This window comes from Quercus lobata, chromosome 1 (assembly GCF_001633185.2).
Source record: "Quercus lobata isolate SW786 chromosome 1, ValleyOak3.0 Primary Assembly, whole genome shotgun sequence".
Classification (NCBI taxonomy): domain Eukaryota; kingdom Viridiplantae; phylum Streptophyta; class Magnoliopsida; order Fagales; family Fagaceae; genus Quercus; species Quercus lobata.
Window position 1 is genome coordinate 26,756,832 of NC_044904.1, and position 26,058 is coordinate 26,782,889.

The following is a 26,058-nucleotide window of genomic DNA, read 5'->3' on the forward strand; positions in this document are numbered from 1 at the left end:
TGTCACAGAACATAATCTGAGGCAGTTGCACATCAAACCTTAATTCCTTTACAAGATGCTTAATTTTACAAGTTCACATTATGTGTGAGCCATAGTTCTACACTTGGCCTCTCCGCTAGATCTGGACATAATAATTTGCTTCTTACTTTTCTAAGTGATCAAGTTTTCCCCAAGGAAAGAGCAATATCTTGTAGTAGATCTCCTGTCTGAGGGTGATCCTGCCTAGTCGAAGACTATAAAGACTTCTACACACAAATGAACATTGACTCTATTTATACATCCACGTCCTAGATCAGCCTTAAGACATCTCACAATTCGGGCAACCTCTTAAAGTGGAAGACAAGGTCCTATTGAGTACTGACTCATAACACTAATAGGAAAGAGCAATATGTTGTAGAAGATCTCCTATCTGAGGGTGATCCTGCCTAGTCTGAGACTATAAAGACTTCTACACACAAATGACCATTGACTCTATTTATACATCCATGTCCTAGATCAGCCTTAAGATATCTCACAATTTGGACAACCTCTTAAAGTGGAAGATGAGGTCCTATTGAGTACTGACTTAGCACTAATTGTAAGAATATATCTAGGAGAGCATAACACTAATTGCAAAGGATATATCCAGGTGAGTAATGGTGAGATGGTTTAACTTAGCAACCAATTGATGATATCTCTCAGGATTTGTTAACAACTCACTCTGATTTGTATGTAGTTTAAAATTAGGATCTTTGGGGGGGTTGCTACAAGGTTTGAACCTAATAAACTTGTTTCTTCCAACATATCCAACACATGTTTGCTTCGAAAAATTAATTCCTTAGGTTGTGTTACCTCAATAACCAACAAGCAACATAACTTTCTATATCTTTGGTCCAAAAATTGGTTTCAAGAATTGCCTTTAACTCAACAATTCCTTATGTTCATCACCAGTAATAAGGATGCCATCAACATAAACTATCAATAAAATTTTCCTTCTCTTATATTTAGAAGATAAGAATGAGTAATTGGCAACAATGCACCCCAAAATCTGATAACTGCTTCACTGAATTACCAAACCAAGCCGGGAAGATTGCCTAAGGCCATATAGTACTTTTTGCAGTCTAAGCACCATTTTTAGACTCCCTCTGTCGTCTTCCATATCTGTTTTCCAGCTTGGAATAGGAGTCTCTTGGATAGACTTTAGGATAACTATAGAAGAAACAGAAGTAGAAAAAATATGAAAGGATGGAGACAAGTGTGTGTATGAAACAAATTAGGAGATAGGGTGAGAAACACAACTACGTTTATGGCTTGTTTGGAAGTTAAAAAAAGGAGGGGGAGTAGAGTAGAGGGAGGGAGAGTAATTCAATTACCTTATTTGGAAGTTTTTTAAGGAAGGAGGGGGAGGAGTTTGGAGGGGTTTTAACCACCTCTAACCCCTCATTTTTAATTCCCCCAAATTGGAGAGATTTGGAGGGAGAGTAGAGTAGATAAATTATTGACTAGATAAACTTCTCAATTTACCATTTCTAAATTAATAATATACCAATGTTGTAAGTCCATTTTTAAATAGGGGTAAATTTGTCTATTTTAATCATTTTATCTCCTCTCCATCCTAATTTTTAAAACATCCAAACAAGGGAAAGGGCTAATTACTCCCTTCCCCCTTACTAATTTTAAAAACATCCAAACAAGGTGGAGGGGAATCATTCCCCTCTACTCTCCTCCCCACTACTCTCCTCCCTCTCTAAACTTCCAAACAGGCCATTACCTTTACGCTTGACAATTCAAAGAGAATTAGGATCTAGTTGAGCACTAGACAAGGTTTGAACATCATTGTGAACATAGAGTACTTTTTATCAATAAATTTTTTTTATTACTTATAAAAAAAGAGGATAAAAATAAGGAACAATATCGGAGACAGGAGGAGAAGGTGTTGAAGTGCATCTATGATAGGGAAGGAGTCGGTAGTCTCAGTGGGAGGTAGTCGTAAACACTGATACACTTGTAGTAGATTCTCTAAACTAGTGGTAGGAGGAGAAAGTAGAGTCAACCAAGGAAGACAAGGAGGAGAACTATCAACCTGTAGAAGAAATAAAGAAAGGAAATAATCAACCTGTGCAACTAGTAGCTAACCAAAATACTGCCAATGAGGTCTAGCTCAATTGGGACCTCCTCCCCATTTAAGTGCCATGTGGAGGGTGAGGTTGTGGGTTCAAGATCCATTGAGTTTGCATGTAACTTATCAATAATTAAAAAAAAAAAAAACTCAATTTCTCATTGTCAAAGTTTATTGGTCAAAGTCTGGTTTTGTTTGAGTACAGTGGAGCATATATATGACGAAAATTAATCAGATTCTGACCAACCAAATGCTGATTCCTTCAAGTTTAAGGAGCACTTAATAGACTCTAGAACCCCTGTTTAGTTACTGCATTGGGATTTCTACTTATAAAAAAATCCCAATATAAACGAATGAGAATTTCAAATTAGAAATTGCCTCTTACTTATTAATTTGAATTTATTCCTTTGGTGTTTCTTGTCCTTTCCATCTAACTTTTCTTGTTGATTATAATCAACTACCTGCAGATGGCACAGAGAGAAAGAAGTTCCTCAGATAAATTGTTGCAGATGACAGCTGGAGGTTCACCTGCATTTGACAATAATTATCTAGACTACGTTAACAAGCTACGTGAATTTTGGAACAAATGCCAGAATGCAGTTGTTATTGATGATCAGGTTAGTTAATCAATAATACTGTTCCAAATCTGATTTTGGTCAGATGTTTTGGATTTTTTAAGAGGTATGCAATCTGGTGACCTGATAATTTTCCAAATATGATTCTTCTGTTAGTCACAGGATTTGATTTGAATGTATGGGTTATTCTGATATGATATCAACCTGATGGAACTTGTGATGAATATAATTTTTTTTAGTATATATAGAAATATGATGTATGATGTCATGAATATTGGCTAGAATAATATATATTGGATAGCATCATATGATTCATATTCTTCCTTGCACGTGTGATGAATGTTTTCTTATGCACTTTTTTGATAATGTTGTTGGGTGGTTTTGCAACTGTTCTGTTCCTTTAGAAGGCCTTGAAAATTTTGTGCATTAGAATGTGCTTAGTTTTATGAGGTACAAGGACTTCTTCTGCCTCATTAGTGATGCGGGTATTAATTTAGTTTTGTTTAATTTAGAAGTCAATTGTATTTTTTTTACTATTAGTCTATTGGATTTATTTTAGGTCATATTAATTGTTAGATTATTAGTATTTTATTACTTTCCCAAAGTTAACTTTTTTTTTTTTTTAAATTCAATAATTGGATTTCATAAGTCAATTAGGGGTGTTTGGTTTTTGTGTTTTCATCACCCATAACTCTGTTTCCATCACTCATAACTCAAAAATGGTGGGACCCATGGAGAGAAAGCTTGTTTGGATTTGTTTTCAAGTTTTGTTTCCATCACTCAATTCTCTGATTTTTGAGTGATGAGTTATGGAAACTGAAAACACATTTTAGATATTTTCAAGTTATGGAAAAAGAGTTATGATGGCAATCTTGTAAATACACACACATTGAGGGACCCACCAGCCGCAACTTTTGACTTCACTCTCCTCTTTTTTTTTGGTTAAAAGATGAATTCATTAAAAACTAAGAAACAGAGTTCAGCTCAGGACCATGCCTGACCGAAAACAACCCAGATACATCAAAATCCAAATGTCCATAGGCGGACATGTAAAAGATAAAAAGCTAATATCCTGCTCAGCACCCATCTTTGCAAGAGCGTCTGCACAGCGATTTGCTTGGTGACAAATGTGCTTAATTTGAACCTGGACATGAGCTGCAAGCATCAGTTCTTTCTTTCTTTCTTTCTTCTTTTTTTTTTTTTTTTCACCTTTCTCATCTCAGACCCAAAAAAAAAAAAAAAAAATCAAGAAACAAACTTTTCTTTCTCTGTTCTTCGCTGCATGCGTCAGTTCTTTTTTTTTTTTTTTTTTTTTTTTGCCTTTCTCCTTTTCGCTGCTGTTGATGTTGCTGTTGCTGTTGCTGTTGCTGCTGTTGTGGCTGTGGTGGGTTTTGGAGTTTTTAAGGGGCGGAATGTCGTTGTCTGTCACTGTGGGTTGTAACGGCGGCAGGGGAAAAACGAAGAGAAAAGCAGAGAAAAATGAAGGGGAGAGGCAGAGAAAGATGAGAGTCAGGGGAAAAAGGAAAAAAAAAAAAGGAGAGAGAAGCTTTATGACATTGGGTCAGTGTGTGGGTCCCAGTTTTTTTAGTTTTTTGGTTGAAAACATAACTGAGTGATGGGTGCCAAACGTGTGGGGTTTAGGGAATTGGGGTATTTTAAGTGACGAGTGATGAAAATTGAGTGAGGAGTGATGAGTGATTGAAAAAAAAAAAAACCAAACAGTCCCTTAAAATTTTGGTTAAGTTATAGTAGTCTATATAAGCACACTATTGTACTTCACTAGACACACTTTACAGGTAAGTTGGTATGCTTGATTAATAAAATTTCCGTTAAAACTTTCTGGTGTTACTGCAAGCAAACCATAGGTGTTGATTCCTAGGTTGTTCTTTCTTGTTTGGTGTCAATTCCAGACAAGCCTAGGTCCTAATTCCTAGGCTATTTTATTTTTTCTGCTCTTTAATTTTCAGAGTTGCATCAGTTTTAGTTTTGTCCTGCGTCACTCAGCTCTCACTGCCTGTCTTTCTTCTGTTCCTTGCAATACAAATTTGTTTATGCTAAATTTGTTATTTCATTGAATAATTTGTCTTGATTTCATATATATATATATATATATATATATTTTTTTTTTTGGTTTTATAGATGAATTTTCATGTGCATTGGTTCTGATAATTCTGTTTTTGCAGGAACGCATTGTGAAGGTGATTGCGTTTATGTTATCTTTGCAGCCTGATGCCCATCAGCCGTTTCTCATCATCTCAACTTCCACAGCACTTTATTCTTGGGATCATGAGTTCTTGCGTTTGGCACCATCTCTCTATGTTGTGGTTTACAATGGAAACAAAGATATGCGAAAATTTATCAGGACACTAGAGTTCTATGAGGATAGCGGTTGCCTATTGTTTCAAGTACTTATAACCTCACCAGAAGTTATAATGACGGTAAATCTTTACAGCTTGCTTGAGTGCATAGCTTTGAAAAATTGTACTGGACTTCAGGAGTGACAAGTTGTCCTAAGAATTAGTTCTCCCATTTGTTAATGTGAACCTGGTTACTTAAGCATATAAAAAAGAAGTTAATACGGATTCATAGATTCTATTTATTTATTTTTTTAAATATGCATGCTGTTTACACCCTTCCTGTTCTGATAAATGGACATCCAAAGTTGTTGTAGCTGGTGCTACTTTCTAGAAAGTCACCAGGATAATAAGTTTTCCTTGATTCATCAAGGAAAACATGCCACAGCCTCAGGTTTTTCAATTTTCTCTATCCATGAGCATGTCAGCCAAGAGCCATGTAGCTTGATTGGCACCTCCCCATGCACAAAGTGCTTTTAGGGATTTAGGGTGGAAAGAGTTTGAGCTGCGGGTTAGTAGCATATAGTAACTATCTAAAAAAAAAAAACTACATAGAGATCATTAATGGTTCTACTAAACAGTTTGTTTCACAATTTTTACTTATTTAAAAAAAAAAAAAAAAACCTATCCATGAGCATGTCTTGTTGACCTCCTTTGTTTTGCAGGATCGTGATATGTTAGAATGCATACGTTGGGAAGCAATAGTAGTTGATGAGTGCCAACGTTCTGTAATTTCTTCACATTTTGAACATATTAAGATGTTGCATACTGATAGGAGGCTTCTTCTTGTCAATGGTCAATTAAAGGTTTGTTTCTTGTATTTGGTTTTTAGTGGATATAAGGCACACTCTTGCACATATAATCTCATAGGTTTGCTCATGCAATGCTACTGGATTTTGCAGGATAGCAAAGATGAATATCTTAAGTTGCTTTCTGTGCTTGACTCTCCGGGTGATTTGAATACTGATGATGTTTCAATAGCTAGTTCCAATGAAAATGTCTATAAATTGAAGGAAAGGTTGTCAAAGTATATTGCATATGGATGCATGTCAGACTCTTCTAGGTTTCTAGAGTACTGGGTACCAGCACAGTTAACTAATGTGCAGCTTGAGCTGTATTGTGCTACTCTACTCTCAAAGTCCATGGCACTTCGCTCATTTTCAAAGAATGACTCTGTTGAGGCTCTCCGTGATATTCTTATTACTACCCGGAAGGTTGGCTTGTTGAACTTGTTGTGTTAATCCTGTGGTTGCATGAGATCTAGATGTTATTCCATTATAACTTTGTAGTCCAACAATTTAGGTGTTTCTTTTTCTTTGTACAGTCCCAAGATTATATCACAAACTTATCAAGTTTTGTATTTTTATATATGTCAATATTGCATGGGTCTGGCTATAGATCTGCATCATAACTGGTGTTTTACTATCAAATCCAGTGAAAATACATATTATAGGGAATTTCTAAAGGTGGAATTTGATTCTATCTTTTGCTATTGGTAATTTGAATTTTAAAGTTGTTGTGGTAAGTTGGTTCCAAAAAAGTTCTTCAATCATGAATTTTTATTTAATTGTTCATCTGTAACCTTATAAATCTGAGTTTGATATTTCTAATGTTCTTTGCATTTTTAAATCTGAAGTGGTGCTCCTCTATGCTTTTGAATGAAAGTTGTGAGAAAATATTGTCTATATCCCTGAAAGCTGAGTTATGCAGTATTTGTTTGCAGTCTAGTCAGAAAAATGATAGCCCTTAATGATTTTTAACGTTTTCTTCAATTTTGTTTAAATTGTATTTCTTGGCAGTGTTCTGATCATCCCTATGTTGCGGATCCATCCCTCCAAGAGTTACTAACTACAGGCCTTCAACCAGTTGAGTATTTAGATGTTGGAATAAATGCAAGTGGCAAGCTACAACTTCTTGACTTGATGCTTATGGAGATAAAAAAACGAGGTTTAAGAGCACTTATTCTTTTTCAGGTACACATTTTATTGACTGACTTGTGCCTTTGTTACTTGTTATTCTCCTCTGTCCCTTCAAGTAATTCTTATCTGCTTTAGTGTTGTTGGTACTAGTGTTACTGATATGCACTTGATTACTGTTGTGTACCAACATGTTGTCATTTTGCCTGAAGATGTCAAATGTTGATCTCATTTGACAAAACCTTGAAAAAATGGTTATTCATTCTTTGATTGAGGAATCAATTTCTTATTTCAAACAGACAATCTGAGTTTTGCATGATATTCAGTGACTGAGGGAAAAAATAATGATAATCAGATTTTCATTTGGGGTTTCAATTACATGGAGATATCGATATCTAAAGCAGGATGCAAGAGGCTCTTGAAAAAATAGGTCTAAAGACCAAGAAAATTGTTAATTCTGGTTTTGGTTTTTTGAATGCAAATTTTAACAAATTTACCATTGGATTAGATTTTCTTGTACTATACATGGTTGCAAAATTCCAAGATAATCTAAAGTCAATAACTATGTTATTGTTCAAATTTTTAAATTTCAAGTTTTTCTATTTATAATTGTGCACAAAAGATGTGTTTCTAGATTGAATAGTAAATAACATCCGATTGACACGAAACTTGTTATGGGTGTTAGGAACATAGAGAACATGTAATCCAACGGTTGGAGGGGTTGGTACTCCAAGTTGCGAAGGGGTTCGCATGAGTGTGGTTTATGGTGAGGTATATGGATGGGGTGGGAGAGTTTTAGTAAGTTCATTTATTTTGAGATTGCTACTTATAAGGAGGCATCTATGTTGATTTGTTATTGAGTCATACGGTGGAGGAAGGGTGGAGTTGGGATGTACGGTTTTAACGTGGTTTTAATGATTGGGAAATGGAATTGGTGGGGCCCTGCCTTGGAGTCACTGAATCCTCCAAATGAGGAAGGGGTTAGGATGAGGTGGGGGTTGAAGTTGAAGGGGGATTTTGAAAGTCTTTTTATGGTGCTTTGAGGGGATCTAACTCTACTTCTTTTTCATGGAAAAGCATTTGGGGTGTGAAGGCCTCATGTCGAGTGTCTTTCTTTGTTGGACAGCTGCGTGGAGAAAGATTCTAACAGGTGATTATTTAAGGAGAAGGGGCGTTCCATTTCTCAGTTATGGAGAGTGTTGATAACCTCTTGTTGCATTGTGAGGAAGTTTCTCAGTTATGGAGGCTTGCTCTTAGATTGTTTGGTGTTGCTTGAGTTTTACCCAAGAAGGTTATTGATTTATTGGCAGTATGGATAAACTGGTTGGGAAAGCACTCTTCAAATATTTGGAATTTGGTACCACATTGTGTGATGTGGATTATTTGGAGGGAGCGCAATGGTTGTCTTTTTGAAGATATGCAGCTTACCGGGGATCAGTTCTTAGCTTTATATGTAGGGACCTTGTTTGATTGGTCTCGTTTGTGGGGTTTTACTTTTAAGGAATCCATTTCGTTATTTTTAGATTCCCTTTCTTCTTGTACATAATTCTTTTTTCCTTTTATGTTGTTTGTGTGTCTATATATATATATATATATTTATGGCTATTTCATTTTTCTAATGAAGTAGTATTCTCTTAATTAGTGTTGTTAAAAGTGCGCTTTAGGCATGCTTAAGCTTAAAGCTTGAAGCCCCAAACTCTCATCACTTTGCTAGGCCAAAAAAAAAGAACATTTAATGAAGCACACTTTAGGCACAGTTTTTTGGAGCTTTTTGAATATGCACATTAAGCACAAAGCTTGCCTAGGCACACATTTTTATTTTTTTGCTAAAAAAGATACGGATCATCAAAATTAATTGCTTGAGCTTGAAAGAAATGACAATGACCAATGATTTACTACACAACCACTATCCTTGGGGTGTTGTCTTACACAATATTTTTTATTATTTTATGTCATAACTCATAAGATACAAACAAGGTTAATTCACAATTCTTGTGCTTTTTGGTCTTTGACTTTTAGATGTATGTTGATTGAATCATATACATCTTTTATATATCATTTGATCATAACTATCATGGCTATGTACACTTTCATATAGTACAATAGAATTATATAAAATATTATGTTTGAACTTCTATGACTAGATTATTAGGGTATTGACCCTTGATAATTGTTTTCAATTTACTATATAAAATTTTTAAGAATTGAAATAACTTAGGTAAGATTTGCACTTACAAATATTATACAATTGCACTTACCTAATAGGTGAAACATATAAATTTTGAAGTTATTATTATTTTTAATTATATGTTACTAATATTTCTACTAGAAGTTATGAGATATTATATTTGAAAACTATGCCCTTTACCAACTTTGCTCTTCATATAAGTTTTCTTACCTATAAAATGCTTTTACCAACATTGCTCTTAATACGGCCTATAAAAAATACATGTAATTCAGTGATGAGATTTTTGAAATATAAATCTAATAAAAAGTTATTAGATGATATAACATTGTTTAGAGATATATCAAGTGTAACTTGAACCCAACTCTCTCTCTCTCTCTCTCTCTCTCTCTCTCAAGTTATGCTTGGTGTAACTTTTGGCAATGTTACACCAGTCAATATATTTTAATTGAATGTGAATTTTAACAAATCTACCGTTGGATTGCATTATCTTCATATATTTTCCATGCTTGCAAAATTTCTAGGTGATCAAAGATCAATAGCCATTTTATTAATTAATTGTTTAAATGCAAATTTTTGTAATTTAAAATAATGCATAAAATATGAGTTTATGGATTGAATAGTTAATAACATCCAATTGGCATGAAAATTGGCAATGCATATTAAGAACATATAGAACATGTAATCTAATCCAATAGTGAGATTTTCAAAATTTGAATTTAATATCAAGTTATTATGTAGTGTAACATTGCTTAGAGTTACGATTTAAACAAACAATTTTTGTTGAGAAAAGAGAATTACTTCATGTTCACGATGATGAGCACAAAGTATCAAAAGAATTACAAAGAATCAACCAGAAAAACTTAGAGAGTTGTGAAACCCAAAAATGGAAAAAAAAGACATTGGTAATTGAGTCTTAGTTTCATGTTTGTGCATTAGGAAGCTTGTAGCTTGTTTAAAGTTATTTTTATTCAAATTAAGGAGTTAGTATGTATACATACACGCACTAGTAATTTGTGGGCTGGCTGGACATAGATTATAGTGGCCCCTAGGTCTTATAATGGGTCTTATGTAATTTCGCTTTTATTTCTGTTCTTCTTTGTTTTTTAGTTAGTCTTTTTTTAAACAATTTTTTATGCTATGAACTATACCCTCTAAGTTTGGTCTGTTTTCAATTTTGTCTCTAATGATTTTTCAATTTAGTCCATCAAGTTCCATTTCATGTTCAATGTGGTCCTTTCATCCACTTTTGCCAAGTGGGTCCATAAAGTTCCATTTCATGTTCAATGTGGTCCTTTCATCCAATTTAGCCCAGTGGGCTGCAGTTAAGTCTCCTAAAATGGTATTGTTTTGAATTCACTTTTAAAATATGTAATAAAAAAATAATTGCAAAAACCCTTGCTCTCCTTCTTGTCTTTATTGAATCATCTTACCCCTTTTGCTCATTCTTTCTCTTTGCCTCTTCATGGCAACAATAGCTAGTTGAGAATTTGTGATTCTTCACATTTGAATATTGCCAATATTTCAGATCAAGAATTTGGGCATAAAGTTTTTGTGTTTTGGTGACCAGTGCTTGAGTGTTTGGGCATGGTGGTGGTGGTTTAAGGCTTTGGGGTGACTGGTTGGTCTGAGGCAGAGTTTTTGGGGACGGATACACTCCAGTTATTGGTGAGATGGAATGGGTTTGGGTGGCGCCTGAGGTTTTGATTTGGAGTGGTTTGTTTTTTGCATTTTGAGATGGTGTGGATTGGGACCTCATGACAGATTTTTGGGTGTCTAAATCGGCTGGTTCAATGACTCTCCTAAGCAGCTGAGCCTGGGCATTGAGAATTCGTACGTGACACTAGAATCGCTGTCTCAAGCTTTCTTGGTTGGGTTTGGTAGCATGCTGGCAATGGATCAGACAAGTATTGGGGCATGTTCCTTCTAGATCTGTCAAGTGGCTACCATTAAGTCTCCTAAAACAGATTAGTCTACTTTTTTTTTTTTTTTTATATGTTTCAAAATCTTAAAAAGTAGAGAAATTGTTTTTATATAAAAAAAATTGTTTAAAATAAGGCTAAAATGCAAAACTCACCCTCTAAGTTTCACCACTTTTCATTTCAGTCTTTTAAGTTTAAGTTTTGTCATTTCAGTCCTTTAAGTTCATTCATCCTCAATTAAGTCCCTTGTTAACAATCTGTTAGTTGTTGCCGTTATCCCACCCAAACAACACCGTTTTTGCCCTTTATTTATTTTTTTAATTAATTAATTTTTTTTTAAAAACGTTAATTTAAAAAAAAAAAAAATATTAATCAGTGTCATCCCTACCATCTGAAAGAACACAATTGCAATCCCACCCACCTGATACCCCAGCCCAGCCCAATACTGAGAGGGAGAGAGACAAAACTTAAACTTAGAGGACTGAAATGAAAAGTGGTGAAACTTAGAGGGTGAGTTTTGCATTTTGGCCTTAAAATAATTATTAAAGAATAAAATACTACCCACAAGCCACAACCCACCACCATGAATACCATTCTCAGTGAAGTAAGAGATGACTAATTGATTCCCCATTACATATACATATACACATTTAACACCAATCTAGAAGCCTCATCTTTTTCCGTTAATTGTCAATCGTCAAGATTTCATCCAAAGCTGCAGTCCAAATAAATAAGGCAACTCTAGAAAGAACCTTTGATTTCCATATGCTCTTCCAAGGGAAGGATTGATCTCCATTGCCAACTCTCTAATTCTTTTACATTTTACTGCATTTGATTTGATGATTTTCTTTTGGTTGAGAAGTAAAAGTACTTATAACAAATCAATATACAATAATAAAAAAGGAGAATGATAGAATATACTAGCTATATACCTAAAAGTTCCCCAAAAGAGATGCAAAATACAAGGGATTTAAAAAGCATGCATGTTGGAAGGTCTACTTCCATCCGTAGATGTCCAACAAGACCCAAGAAACTGGGACTTAATCTCTGTGTACAGTGTTTGTGTATGTTTTGGAAAATGCACAGCATATGTTTGCAACTGTAACGGTTCTTATCTAAACATTTTTTTTTATTGACAGGCGATTGGTGGTTCTGGAAGAGATACTATTGGAGATATTTTGGATGACTTCCTGCGTCAAAGATTTGGTGCAGAATCTTATGAACGTGTTGAAATGGGTGTTATACGTTCTAAGAAGGAAGCTGCTATGAATATGTTCAACAACAAGGAGTGTGGGAGGTTTGTGTTTTTATTAGAATACCGTGCTTGTCTTCCAAGCGTGAAGCTGTCATCGGTTGATACTGTACTAATATTTGATAGTGATTGGACTCCTATGAATAATTTAAGAGCTCTGCAAAGGATAACACTTGACTCACAGCCTGAGCAGATAAAAATATTCCGTTTATATTCATCTTTTACTGTGGAAGAAAATGTTCTAATCCTTGCAAAGCAAAAAAAGATATTTGAAAGCTTACAGAACATTACCCGGAGTACTAGCCATATGCTGCTCATGTTGGGGGTAACTCATTTATTTGATAATTTGGATAAGTTCCATTGTGGCAATACTCCAGCCTCTAGTGCAAGTAATATGTCTGAACAATCACGTATGAAAGATATAGTCCGGGAGTTCTTGTCCATACTTCAGAATGGTGAAGCCACTGACACAAGTAACTTGTCTATAATTTTGAAAGTTCAACAAGTAGGAGGATCTTACAGCATGAGTTCTCCATTGCCTGGTGAGCTTATAGTTCCTCCATCAGATGAATCACAACCCCACATTTTTTGGGCAAAATTGTTGGAGGGAAAGAATCCTCCATGGAAATATTGTGTTGGTTCATCTCAGAGGAATCGGAAAAGGGTTCAACATATTGATGAGTTGCCAAGGAGATCAGAAGTTGACAGCGAAGAAGTTGTAAAGAAACGCAAGAAGGTGGTCAACAGTAATGTTGATCCACCCTTTCTTAAATGTAGACCAGAGGAAAGAACAAATGCAGGGGACAAGGAAGGTAAATATGACTGATTTAACTTTTTGGGGGGACATAATTCATTATTCGATAGGGCTTTTGTTGGTGGATTGAAGATTCAATATTTGTAGGAAAGGATTGTAGACTTAATTTATTCCCAAATATAACTTTCTAAAGCATCTCTTATGTAGGTGAGCATATTGTGTCTCAATCTGTCCGTGGGTCAACTGCTCTTGTGAATGATAACCTTGATGCAAATCATGCTCCTACCTCACCTTGGTTGGCTAATAGTATTTCAGAATTACCAGAAGGTAACACGAGTGAGTCTGAGGAACGGAGAAAATTGCATGATGCACAGAAGATTCTCCATCTTGATTTGAAGAAACAGATAAAACAACTATGCCAAATCCTACAACTCACAGTATGAATCTCATTCCTCTCCTGATAAAATTTTATGTGTCACTTGTTGAGCTGCTATTGTTCTTTTCTTTGGCAATTATTCTTATCCGTTTGTTTACTACAATGATATTCATACACATTCCCTTAATCAGGAGGATGTCAAGGACATGGTTGAAAAGTTTCTTGAATATGTAATGACTAATCATCATGTCAACAGAGAACCAGAGACAATATTGCAGGCTTTTCAGATATCTCTGGTCAGAAATGTCTCCCTCATTTGCTTTTTTCTGGGAATTTTTTTTTTCCTTCCATTATACTTGCTGCTCCGTCATCTGTTTGTTTTTGGAAGTATCTGTCATTTTCTGAACGAAATCTAAGCAATGGCGTTTTTGTATATGAATATTAGAAATTGGTTAGATGTATGGTTAGTTGTATAAATTAAGAAGTTGTTATTATTTATGAATATTTTTGATTTATTTATTTCAGTTCAGTAGTCATTATTAGCCTGTTGATGTTGTCCTGTCCCTATAAATATTAGTAGCCACTTCATCATCTAGGCCCCCTTTTCGTTTGGGATGCTTACCACTTACAATGAAATAGCAATGTTTTCTTTTAGGCAATATCCAGTTTAACACACCTTGAATAAAAAAATTCTGTCGATGTACTGACACCACTCTTTCAAAAATGGAGCACCCTTCCAAAAAACTCTCTGGTTATAACACTTTGAACTTGTCATGCCAAAACATCACATGATTACTATCCCCTACATCACATGTTAACCCCATTTACCCCTAGCTTTAAGTGTGCTTCTACCAATATTGTAATGCCCTTTCCCTTCTTGAATCTGGACTTGAAACCATGGCTCCTCTGAGCCAGGAATCCATCATGTGGCTCCAACTACTCTCCTACACCTTGATGCCTGCGCTCTTTGGATCCATTACTTCCTTGAAACCACCGCTGGTAAGCCAAAGCTTACACTGTAACCCTCGCAGCAACTATATTAGGGTGATGGTGCTCCACACTTAATTTTCTCCTTCCCGTAGCAAGTAACATCCATGGAGTTGTGCATTGGGCCAAATTTTGATGCTCTTCTTTGGTCGAGAGAGCTCCTTCCTCTCTCTCTGACTCTAGCTTTCTTTCTTTGAGAATATTGTCTCCTTCCTGAGCTCAGCACAAGTCACCTGATTACTTGTAAGTATGCACATAGATGGCCTAGGTCTGATGGTAAATCTTGGGCCGTCTACCTTCACATGAATAACCATTCCATTATGGGATCTATTACAGGATATTAAAAGTGCCCTTAGTGCTCCGCCGCTCAACCCCTTTCAGTGCAGCTGTTTAGATTGCCGGCCTTGGATGCTGCTATAATTTATCTACAGTTTCTGTTACTGCTGATTTCCTTGTTTCAGCCCTCTGATTTGGGATTGCACAAAGTTCCAGGGTTCTCCTTACTTCCAGCCCAAAATCTTTCTACCCATTACAATTCTGTCCCCCCGGAATAATGATCAAACCCTTCCATTTGCCACTGCAGAACTCTGTAGTTGTCAAAAACATACCCCTAGAGTTGGACGGTTGCTGTATCATGAACACTTTTGTCTCCCTCTCTTGATATTCTTTTAGACTCCTTTTCCTTGTCTGTATCATAAACACTTTTGTCTCCATCTCTTGATATTCTTTTAAACCCCTTTACCTTGTTGGTCCTAACCAACTTACAGGATGGATGACAGCCATTGTGCACTTCTCTTCCCTAGGAAAACTGACCTCAAGAAGTCATTTCCTCTCTCGTAAATTTGGAGTCGGAAGTACTAACCCCGTTCTTCCATTGTGATCTTCAACGCTTTGTTTTCGATAAAAAATCTTCGTGTGCCTCACATGATGCTGTGTTATAGTCTCGATATGCTAAATGCCTGAGTGACTATCACCTCTACTACCAATATGGACCTCCAAAGGTTGCTGCCAGCCAGCAGCGGAGGAGCTTCAGTGTGGGAGCTGGTGGTTCCCCAGGAAAGGGAAACAATTTGTCTCTCCAGTTTCTCTCAACAAAAAACTGAAACTTTTCACCTAACCAATTCCACTAACCAATTAGTAAATCTGTCACTCTACTCCGCATCACCCAATTTACTTACTCCAAAGAGACTGAAACATAGCCTAGCCCCAGTGCACCAGTAAACTCACAATTTACTTACTCCAAAGAGACTGAATCCTAGCCCCAGTGCATGAATAATTTCACAATGCAGTAAAAGATGATACCTCCGCTCCCTAATCCTTACTGCACCAATCCATTAACTTGGTACCCCTTTTCTAAGGTTATCATTTGTTTGAATCCTCCTCCATGCTGCAGTCCACACAAAGAAATCTCCCTTGGGCGTCGCACTGTTATATATTTTTCCCTTTAACTTAACAAATATTTTATGATCACATAATATTTCTTATGCATTTCTCCACTTCATCCACCTTGCTCTTATCCTATGATTCACATCCTCTTCAATTTCTCCATCTTCAGGAATAATTGATCCAAGATATCAAAAACTCTAGCTCTTTGGTATCTCTTGGCCATTAAGTCTTAAAGCTCTTCATCTTTGTTTCTATCTTTACTAAACTTACATTCTATGTATTCCATTTGAAAGACTCTAGATTCTAAAGCAGCCTGCCAAATTTCTAACTTGCCCTTAACTTCATATCTAGTTTCATCCTTTAAAATTATATCATTTGTAAAAAGCATACATCAAGGGACTCTCTCTTGAATTGATTCAGTGAGCTCATCCATCACTATTGCGAAGAGATATGGACTAGTTACAACTCCGTTATATATATATATATATATATATATCCTTAAAATCAACTTAATATCTTTAGAGGAACTTCTTTCTTTTCCAAAACCCACCACATAACCTCACTAGGGATTCCATATGCTTTTTCGAGGTCAATAAATACCATACGAAGATCTTTGTGGGTCTCCGTATTTTTCTATTAGGCTTTTACGAAGAAAATAGATTCCGTGGTTGATCACCTTTGCATAAAATCAAATTGATTCTCCAACATTGTTGTTATGGTCTCAACCTATGTTCAATCACCCTCTCCCAAAGTTTCTTAGGGATTGACCGTGAACAAAATATATGGCACTAAATGCCGACATAGGCAAAGTTAAAATTCTAGACTCAACTAAATTACCAAAATATCCTTAATTTGAAGGGATTGTAGAAAGTACAGTTTTTCTGCTAAATACAAAATTAACCATAGCTTAAATGACATCCAAATCAAAAACTGTTTTAGTTCTGTAGGACAAATAACTAGACCTTTAAAACCTCACAACTTTTACTTCAATTGTACTTCACACATGGGCACCGTAAAATAAATCCTAAGTTGTCAATAGACTCAATACTTTAGTGTCTCTGTACTAGTGGTTTGGTTAGAGGGAACGAAATATTTTGGTACTGGTTAATATCCTTGTACCATTTCAGGGTTACCACTATTTTGTGTGTATTTATTTACTTATATTTTTATAAGCATAGAAACTAAATCCACATTTTATAACCCCTATATATTAGCCAACTAGCATATTTTATAACTATTTTTTTTTCTTCTTGTACTGGCTGAAACACCTTACAAATCACTGGTACAATCGGTACTGGCCAGTATTTTATTCGTTATGTTTCAGGGGATATTTGTACTTGATGGTATGTATTGACAACATTGAATGAATAGATGAATTTGCGAAATAGTAACAAATTAAATTAAAATGGCTGCATCACTTGCTGCTTATTGTTGCACTCAACTAAAACTAAAGCACAATCTAAAAATGTGACGTGGCTGGTTAGACATAGAAAACCCACTGTTGATACTTTTTAATTATGTGGGGGTTCCCTTTGGTTTTGCTTGGGTGCGATACATGCCTGTGTGTGTATCTCGATAATAAAAATAGCAATATTTAAAGATGTCATTATATATTTTACAATTCCACTTGGCGTTTGCCTGCATGCATGCAATTATTTTTTATTTTCCCTTTTTATAATACTACTTTGGCGCTTCTAATGACCACTGTTGTACTGTTTAAATTTCAGTGTTGGACTGCAGCTTCATTGTTAAAGCACAAAATTGACCACAAAGAGTCGCTTGCACTTGCGAAACAGCATCTAAATTTTGACTGCAAGAAAGATGAGGTGGACTATGTTTACTCATTGTTGCGGTGCCTGAAGAAAATGTTTTTATGCCGTACAGGGATTTTCAAAGTTTCAGATTATCCAAATGTTTGCGAATTGTCAAGTAAAGGTGTTACAGATGACCATTCACGTGCGAGGCTTTCACGTTCAATGACATCTAGCCCACAAAAGGTGAATGGAGAGGTTGAAACTCTGTCATTGCATCAAGAATTCTCTGATAAACAGGTCCTTTCCCAGCTAGGATCAGTGCCTGAATTTAGATTAGCACTGAAAGATGTCACAAAAAGTATCAAAGAAATTCAGAAGAAGTGTAACAAGCAGTTGATGAAAGTTAGTCAGAAGCAAGAGGAAGAAAAGAATGAGATTAAGCGAACTTATGAGGAAGAAAAGTCACTTCTTGAGAAAAAGCACAGAATGGAATCAACTATATTCCGTACTTGTTTGCAAAGTAATATTTCTTTGAGAGCAGATAAGCTTAAGATACTGGATAATGAATATGTAAACAAACTTGAAGTTCTGGCACAGCAGCTAGAAATGCGCCTAAAAACTCTAGAGGATATGCATCAAGCTGCAAGAAACAAGTTGGCTGAGAGGGAGGCCCGCTGGGTGGAAGATGTAAAGTCCTGGGCTCAAGTTGAATTAATGGGCAAGACATGTTCAAATGGGCCTGAGTGTGGAGTGAAATGCTTGCAGACAACTGAACAAGTTACAGTTCATGCTGGTCCTAAGAATGTTGCACCTGTTTCTGGTCATCTATCAGAAGAGTGTATTCCTCGCAAAACTGCACCTAGTTTACCAGGCCATGGATTGGGATTTATTGAATTACCAGAAAATGTGCCTGACAAAGCTGTTGCATGCAGTGGTGCCGTTGAAACACTGGCTCCCCTGCATAGGCCTGATACTGCGAATGATGAATCAAATACCATCAGTTCTGAGAGTGTCTCAGTTACTGGATTTGTGAACTGCAATGGAACTGGCACTTCAGGTGATGTTCAAGTGAAAATTGGCTCTATTAATCCTTGTACCAAAGAGTGTAATCGTGATGGAGCCACTTCTAGTAAGCCAGATGATGAGGTTCTACTGGAAGTGCCTGAAACTGTCAGTTCCAGTGATGGTACCAAGAAAGTGGTCCCATCTTCATCTGAAGAAGGGAGAGACACATTAAGTGTGCCTCATGGAGAAGTTCCAATGGGAATTCATGATAGTTCAACTGAGTTTCCAGAGAAGGTACTCTCGTTGAATTTGCCTTCTACTGAGCAGATTCCTGATGAGGCTACATTAAGTGTGCCTGGCACAGAGGTTCTGTTGAAAGTTCCTGAAACTCACAATTCCAATGATGGTCTGCAAAATGTTGTCTCTGTTGATGGATCCAGTCTACCAACTGAAGGGGTTCCATTTGGAGTTCCTGAGACTGTTAGTTCCAATGATGGTCTGGAGAATTTTCTTTCTGTGACTCCGCTTTCATCTGATGAACAAATTCTTGACAGAGCTTCATCAAGCATGCCTAATGGAGAAGTTCAATTGGAAAGTGCTGCCAGTAAAGTGGTGGAGTTTAATAACACCAACAACCACAATGATGGATCATATGCTGTGGCCTCAGATCATTTTATTAGAGTTGACCAGCAGGATGGAGTGGATAATACTATCAATCAAAACTCTCATTCTCAGATGCTCTCTCTGGTAAATTCACCTTCAGTGCAGCCCATGACAACCTTGGATCAAGGAAGTCCTTTGCCATTTGAACAGGTAGTGTATTTTAGTGTCAATCTGTATCATAATCACACTGTTGGTATCATATGGCATTATATCAAACCAATTTAATATTGTGATTTCCTTAGTAGTGGACTATGTATTCCGTGTTGGAAATTCCAGAGGATTGTTTCTGAATATATTTAGAGGTGTGTTGCAGCACTCTTGTTTGACTCTTATTGTGATATCATCTTGCCCATGTTTTTGGTCCATTTTCTGCATCGATAATATCTGTTGGAAAATTAAAAATAGAGATTGTCCTTAGCTATCCAATTCTTATTGATGAATCTGTTTCCAGGCACTCCAAGATGAAGGCACACCAATCTCCACATCTGCCCGTTTTCCAGTTAGAGATGCACCAGCTAATGAGATGCAGAATACTTCACATCAAGTTGAATCTTCAGTATCTAATCAAGATGAAGCTGTGCCTTCCAATCGATTGAATCATGAAGCGGCCACAACAGAGCCTTTGACGCAAATACAGCTGTTATCACCTGCAGATTCACACACTGGCAATAATGTTGATTTACCTTCAACTGGTGGAATCGAACCTCAGCTAAGCTCTGGAGGCCATACATCCAACCAACTTGCTCAGACTCCTACACAAGCAGTTGAGAATCCTGTTGAGCTTTCAAATCAAGCTGTTTCGCAACCTTCAACATCTTATGCATCACATTTGCCCATTGATGCACCTATGGTTGGCTTGGGAACACATTTATCAGACACCAGGATGATGCCCACTACAGAAATTAGTAATCCTCCTATTCCAAATGCAGCCCCTGTGGCATCCAGCATGTCTTTGCTTTTGTATCCTGACCCACTTCAATATGAGTTCGAAAGAATACGTAAAGAAACAGACCAAGCCGAGAACTCCCATAAAGATGCAGTCAGTTTCCAATTTATTTAGTTGCTTGGTTAGTTATAATTACACTTTTTATTATCTAACTGCCTTTGTTTTTCCTTGGAGCAGAAGTTGCAGCTCAAGTCTGATTGTGAGAAGGAGATTGAGGAGCTTACTGCCCAAATTCGTAGGAAGTATGACATGAAAATTCAGGAGATGGAATCTGAATTTCTGCTTAAAAAGAAGGAACTGGATGCAAATCGTAACAAAGTTCTAATGAATAAGATCTTGGCCGAGGCTTTTAGGTCTAAATGCATGGATCTTAGGGTACCTGGTCCATCAGGAATGCCGCGAGGTATGTGACATCTCAACAGCTTTTGAATTTTTAGTGCTTTTCTTTAGTTCACTGCTCAAATTAGTTGTCAGAGAAATGACCTTGTTCAAAAGGTTTTTATATTTGGTGAATCTATAATGTATATGGCTTTCATCAAATTTTTTTTTTTTTTTTGGGGTTAAAAATTGATTACTTTTTGTTGTTTGATTTTCAACATAGGGTAGCAGTTGCAAATCATGATTATGTTTAAAGCTTTATGTAAACAATTTTGAATAGAAGATATAACTTGTGTAGGATGCTTGTGACGCAAGCTTTGTGAGGGCAATTATGCAATCTTCTAGTTTCTGGACAAGGCTATTTATTTGGATGTATTACTTTTTATTAGGGGGGCAAAAAGAATAAGTTTTCTAGAGTTTCTAAAGCTATAAAGGTTTTTTGAGGTTTGTGTGATCCAACCTTCTTCAAGGTTTGATGCGAAGGAAATCCTAGGTTGAAGTTTATTTATTCTCTTCTTCTTTTTTTTTTCTTCTTAAATTTCCAGCAACCTGAAACCTTGCAACCACACAATTTGTCACCTTTAGAGCTTAAAATTCAAAACTTCAGAATCCTAAACCACGCATCCATCAAATAGTCCCAAATAACTCACAAACAGCCCAATTATTGTTCATGGTTACTGTTTACAGCCCTAGAATAGCAAAACCCAGATCTTGGTTTTCCCTTTTATTTCATCACCAAATTCTACTATTCCTTTTCATCATTAGAAACGCTATATGCTTACTATTTCCAGCCTTTTCCCACCCAACCCTAACCCTAATTTTTCATATCCAACTTGTCCAGGAATTGCCAGACCTGATTTGGTGTTACTCCATTTGTCCTACCTACATTAGCTTGGTTTGACTGTTTGATTAGAACCATTGGAAAATTTTGGCTGAATGTTGGAAATTGGGTCAATTGATATCCCTGCTTGCTTGTGTTTGTTGAAACAATGAAAACTCTACTAATCTGTTGGGATTTGGGGCTTGCAAAAGCATGTTCACACTAACAATTGAAAAAAAGGTTGAAAATATTGATTGTGGGTCAGCTAACTTTAAGCCAACATCCGGATAATGCCAACCAAAATCCACTATCAACAATTTGGATTACAACCACTCATTTAAACCTCACAAACTAGACTCTAACAAACACAATCGTAAACACAACTCTCAGAAGCACACAGAAACTCACAAACCTCCCACACAAACTCATAATCCCAAAGCCCCAATATACCCAATACCTGTTGCACGCTCATACAAAAAGGGGGGAAAAAAACTCAATAAGTCAAACATATGGGTATCTTTCAACTGCAAAAACACTAACGCACCATTCTTCACACAAGAGGACTGCTTTGGATAGAGCTCCCACTTGGGGCTAAACACACCAAACCTTTTACAATGCCTTTTTTTATAAAGTTCCAATTTTATTCCTTGGTAAACAAGGAATACCCAACTACTTCAATGCGGGAAACTTTTTCCTCATACACCAATATATCAAATCTAAATAGGAAATCAAGGCAATTTCCAACAGTATTCATATAAAATATGGTACACTTAGTGTCTGTCTTTTCAAACTACAACATTTTAAACTTCACTTTTTTCTAGTTATAGTTTTTACAAACAACCCCATTTTCAAAAAGTTGTTCCAAATGGGCACTTATGGTTTCAATGAATTTGATGCTTATAAACAAAAAATAAATGGTTCAGTGAATATGAATTTTTATTAGTGATAACCTATAAAATAGGGTAGTGAGTTTGTTTCTGCATCCACAATCCAAATGTGGATTCATGCTCTGAGGTTCAACCGTTCAAGGTTGACACTTCTTTCACATAGATTGTGTCATAATGGGTTGACTTCTGGCATTACAAAGCTGATCTCTATTATAAGTGTAGACTCAGTACTGGCTGAGGTTAATTTTGGACACATAAATTTTCACGTAATTTGTTCTAATAATTAATAATTTGGAGATAATGAAAGGTGCCAGAACATTTTATTAAATCGAAGAGATGTCTATTTAATAAACAATAGCTCATTGAGTCCAAAGAAATTGAGTCAGTCTCAGAAACCAACCATAACTTATTTGTACTGAGACTGTTGGCATATGTTGCCAGCTCTTAGTCAAAGGGAGGTACAGCAGGATTTTCCTTGATACAAATGTAGTTAAGAGATAATCAATGATAGTTCAGACCCTATCAAGGTTGATGGCACCTCATTTTTCTTTCCCACTTATGGTAGTGAGCTTTCATAACAATGTAGTTCATTAAATATATTAACGGCCTCATATGAGAGGAAATAAGGTCAAAATTAGAAATTGGGAGAAATTATACTTTACCCCCTTAAACTATACCCCTTTTTACACTTACTAAACTATGAGAATGCACACTTAGCCCTCTTAAACTATTATCCGCGTAACCCTTGTCCCCCCTAAACTATGAGTGCACACTTACCCCCTCTATAAACTATTACCCGTATAATACTTTGCACCCCCATCCCTATTTAATAGTTTAAGAAAGTGTGCATTCTCATAGTTTTGATTGATAGTTTTGGCATGGATGTGTTTTGGAAGAGAGAGTGGAAACAAAAATATGAAATTAGTAAAAAAAATGTAGAAGAAAATTTTGAGGGGAGAGAGAGAGAGAGAGAGAGAGAGAGAGAGATGAATTATGAGGACTATGGAAGTGGTTGAGAGAATTCAGGATATCGAAAGAGAGAGGTAGAGACTACATGAGTGTTTAATTGGCAGATGACAATTATACCTTTGTATTATTGCCCCCCTTCCCTGCAAAGGCAATCAAACATTATGGAATATCCGGTGACAAATTTCATCATAAAATGGCTAAAGAGGGTCATATTTACTCAAGTGCTTGAGCTGTGTGTATATGTATGTGCATGCATCTCAAGTTTCCCTGTATATTTACTTTCCTCTCATTGGATGTGAACTCATGTATATTTATTATGCATGCACATACAAAATATGCTGAATGCATATTGAAATTACTTATATGCCAGTTTTCTCTCATCATGCTCTATTTCTTATTTTTCCTAGCAGATGTGAATTTAAGTTTCGTGCAGCAGCTGTTTCAGCTATCGATGCAGCAAAATGCACAAAGACCTCTTACAGCCAGTCCATCTTCAGCCAGCCCGTCTGGAGCTAGTCTGCAGAATACCAGTTTACCTGCAGCTAGCCTTCAGACCATACCACCTGCAGCTAGCCTTCAGACCATACCACCTGCAGCTAGTCCTCATATTACAAACCCAACTGTGCAGACTTTTAACCATTCATCTTCAGTTTTCCCGAGTATTCCAACAAGACCTCCCAACATCAGCCCCATCTCCCCTCCCACAGGAAATCTCCAGGTTGGCAGTGAAATTCGTGCCCCAGCTCCACACCTGCAGCCTTTTAGACCTACATCCGTGTCTCCAATCAGTCTCCCTTCTCTTCAGCGTGGGCTGCCTAGTCAGCAGGCACCTTGCAACTCCACTGCAACGTCTACCTCACTTGCCCATCAGCAACCCCGAGCAGCAGCACCTACATACCAACCTGGTCCTTACAGTAGGGGCCAGTGGCTTGAAACTTCTGGTGGGTTGCCATCTGCTCTGGAGTTGCTTATGGACGTTGACAGTCAATCTGGTGCAAAGTTGCGCCGACAACCTGAGTTATGCTCAAACTTTGACTCCCTAAACATCTCAGAATTCGGCACAAGTAGTACACGGGTCAATGCTGTCCGTACAGGTGGAAGCCCTGACATTGTTTGTTTATCAGATGATGACTAACCAGCCTAGGGATTTTGTATAGTATGTGCATACTGTCTAACTACCCCATTAGTGTTCCTTGGAGCCCTGTAACTTTGTGCCTGAAGGAAAGCTTGTGACCTGGCCTAGTGAGAGGATGGAAAAGCTGTACTGCTGATGCTAGGAATTTGCTGCCGTACATTGTCGTTTTTTGTTCTAGTTGTGCAATGCAAAATTCATTGTCTTTTTCCCTTGTAATATATTTCTTTTGCTGCATGGCTAGAAATTTCAAGTTATGAACTAATGCAAATGGGCTTTAATATTCAATTCATGAATTATTGTCGGACAGAGTTGTACTTAAAATAATCTTGTTAAAACTGATGTGATTACATATAGTGGTACTAAGCATAACATGCGAACAACCAAACGTGAGCAAAATGTGCTGAATTTATGGTGGAATTTGGGAAATGGAAGAGAATGCTATCTCTGTGAGTTAACTATTACTTTCATTTGATAAGGCAAAAATTATCGTTCTCGGCAAAGATAAGCTGCAGCGCACCAATTATCAGGGTGCACTAGTGGACCACAACCTTTCAAATTTTGAGATTTATTTTTATTTTTTTTGATAATTTGGAAAACTGTTATTGCCCAAAGAAGCAGGATTACAGAGGATCAAAAGGCCCAGCCTCGTTAACGATACCTGAATTACAAAGCGTGTAGGTGACCCATGCCAAAACTACCAAAATAACAAAAGTTCTCAAGACCATCTAGCCAACTCATGAGCTACCATCTACACTTGTGTTTTAGGGACGGCCACAGGCCGGGTTTGGGTCTGATCGACCTAAACCTAAAATGAGCCCGACCTTATACTCGAACCCCACCTGCCCCATTCCATACACAGACTCGATGACCTGCGGGTACTTGAACCCTACCTGGCCTGATTTTTTTTTTAAAATTGTTTATTACATATGTACTCTATACACAAATGGAACCCAAACCCAGGATAAGGAATAACCAGACTCAAAGAAAGGAAAAAGAAAAAAAGAAAAAAAGAAGAGAATGTGAAAGATGATGAAAAATAGTAAAGCTTGTACATGCTGAAATCTTATCTTGAACTGTACTTGGATTTAGTGCGAATTTACTTTGATTCGCTATTCCAATTGACTTAAATTTAATTGGATTGATCTTATCTGCTTCATTATTGCCCTCGTCAAAATTTAGTGGGTAAATTACAAGTTTGGTCTCTAACGTTTGCATTACATGTTAGTTTGATCTCTAAAGTTTTAAATGTGTCAGTTTAGTTCCTAACATTTTAGTATTATATCAAAATAGTGTCTGCTGTTAAGTAGGGGATGAAAAATAATGACTATGGATAATGGAGTTATTAAATTTTATTTTTTACCAACTGAATTGGCACGTGTTAAATAAAAGGACACGTTCAGCAAACTAAATATAAGATGTATCACTTGAGATTGAGAGAGAAGATTAATTTGGAAACTGAATCTTGGTATGTAAATTTTTTTTTTTTTGAACACATTGGGGAGAAAAACTTGAAAAAGAGAGAGATGGAGATTTAAGTAATTTCAAATTGGGTTTTTGTCCGGCGGCATTGCTCTCAAGAGAAAAAATTTCCAACTTTGCTGTTTCCTTTTCTTCTTTTTTTTTTTTGATGGGGCTGTTTCCTTTTCTAAGTAGTTTCTTTATGAAGATTTGAAATAATTCAAAGACTGTTGATGCA

The 26,058-nt window shown here is 36.5% G+C and overlaps 1 protein-coding gene across 2 annotated transcripts in view; it reads left to right on the forward strand.

The window, feature by feature from the left end:
• Nucleotides 1-24,779, forward strand: part of LOC115985153 (helicase protein MOM1-like) — a 40,665-nt gene extending 15,886 nt beyond the window's left edge. For both annotated transcript variants that reach the window (XM_031108119.1, XM_031108122.1), the window contains exons 9-20: nt 2,566-2,715; nt 4,857-5,111; nt 5,693-5,833; nt 5,930-6,241; nt 6,827-7,000; nt 12,190-13,114; nt 13,264-13,493; nt 13,624-13,728; nt 17,533-19,377; nt 19,679-20,266; nt 20,351-20,576; nt 23,638-24,779. In XM_031108119.1, coding sequence (XP_030963979.1) covers nt 2,566-2,715; nt 4,857-5,111; nt 5,693-5,833; nt 5,930-6,241; nt 6,827-7,000; nt 12,190-13,114; nt 13,264-13,493; nt 13,624-13,728; nt 17,533-19,377; nt 19,679-20,266; nt 20,351-20,576; nt 23,638-24,362 — 5,676 coding nt within the window. In that variant the 3' untranslated portion in view covers nt 24,363-24,779. The remainder of the gene's footprint in view (nt 1-2,565; nt 2,716-4,856; nt 5,112-5,692; nt 5,834-5,929; nt 6,242-6,826; nt 7,001-12,189; nt 13,115-13,263; nt 13,494-13,623; nt 13,729-17,532; nt 19,378-19,678; nt 20,267-20,350; nt 20,577-23,637) is intronic.
• The last annotated feature ends 1,279 nt before the right edge of the window (nt 24,780-26,058 follow it).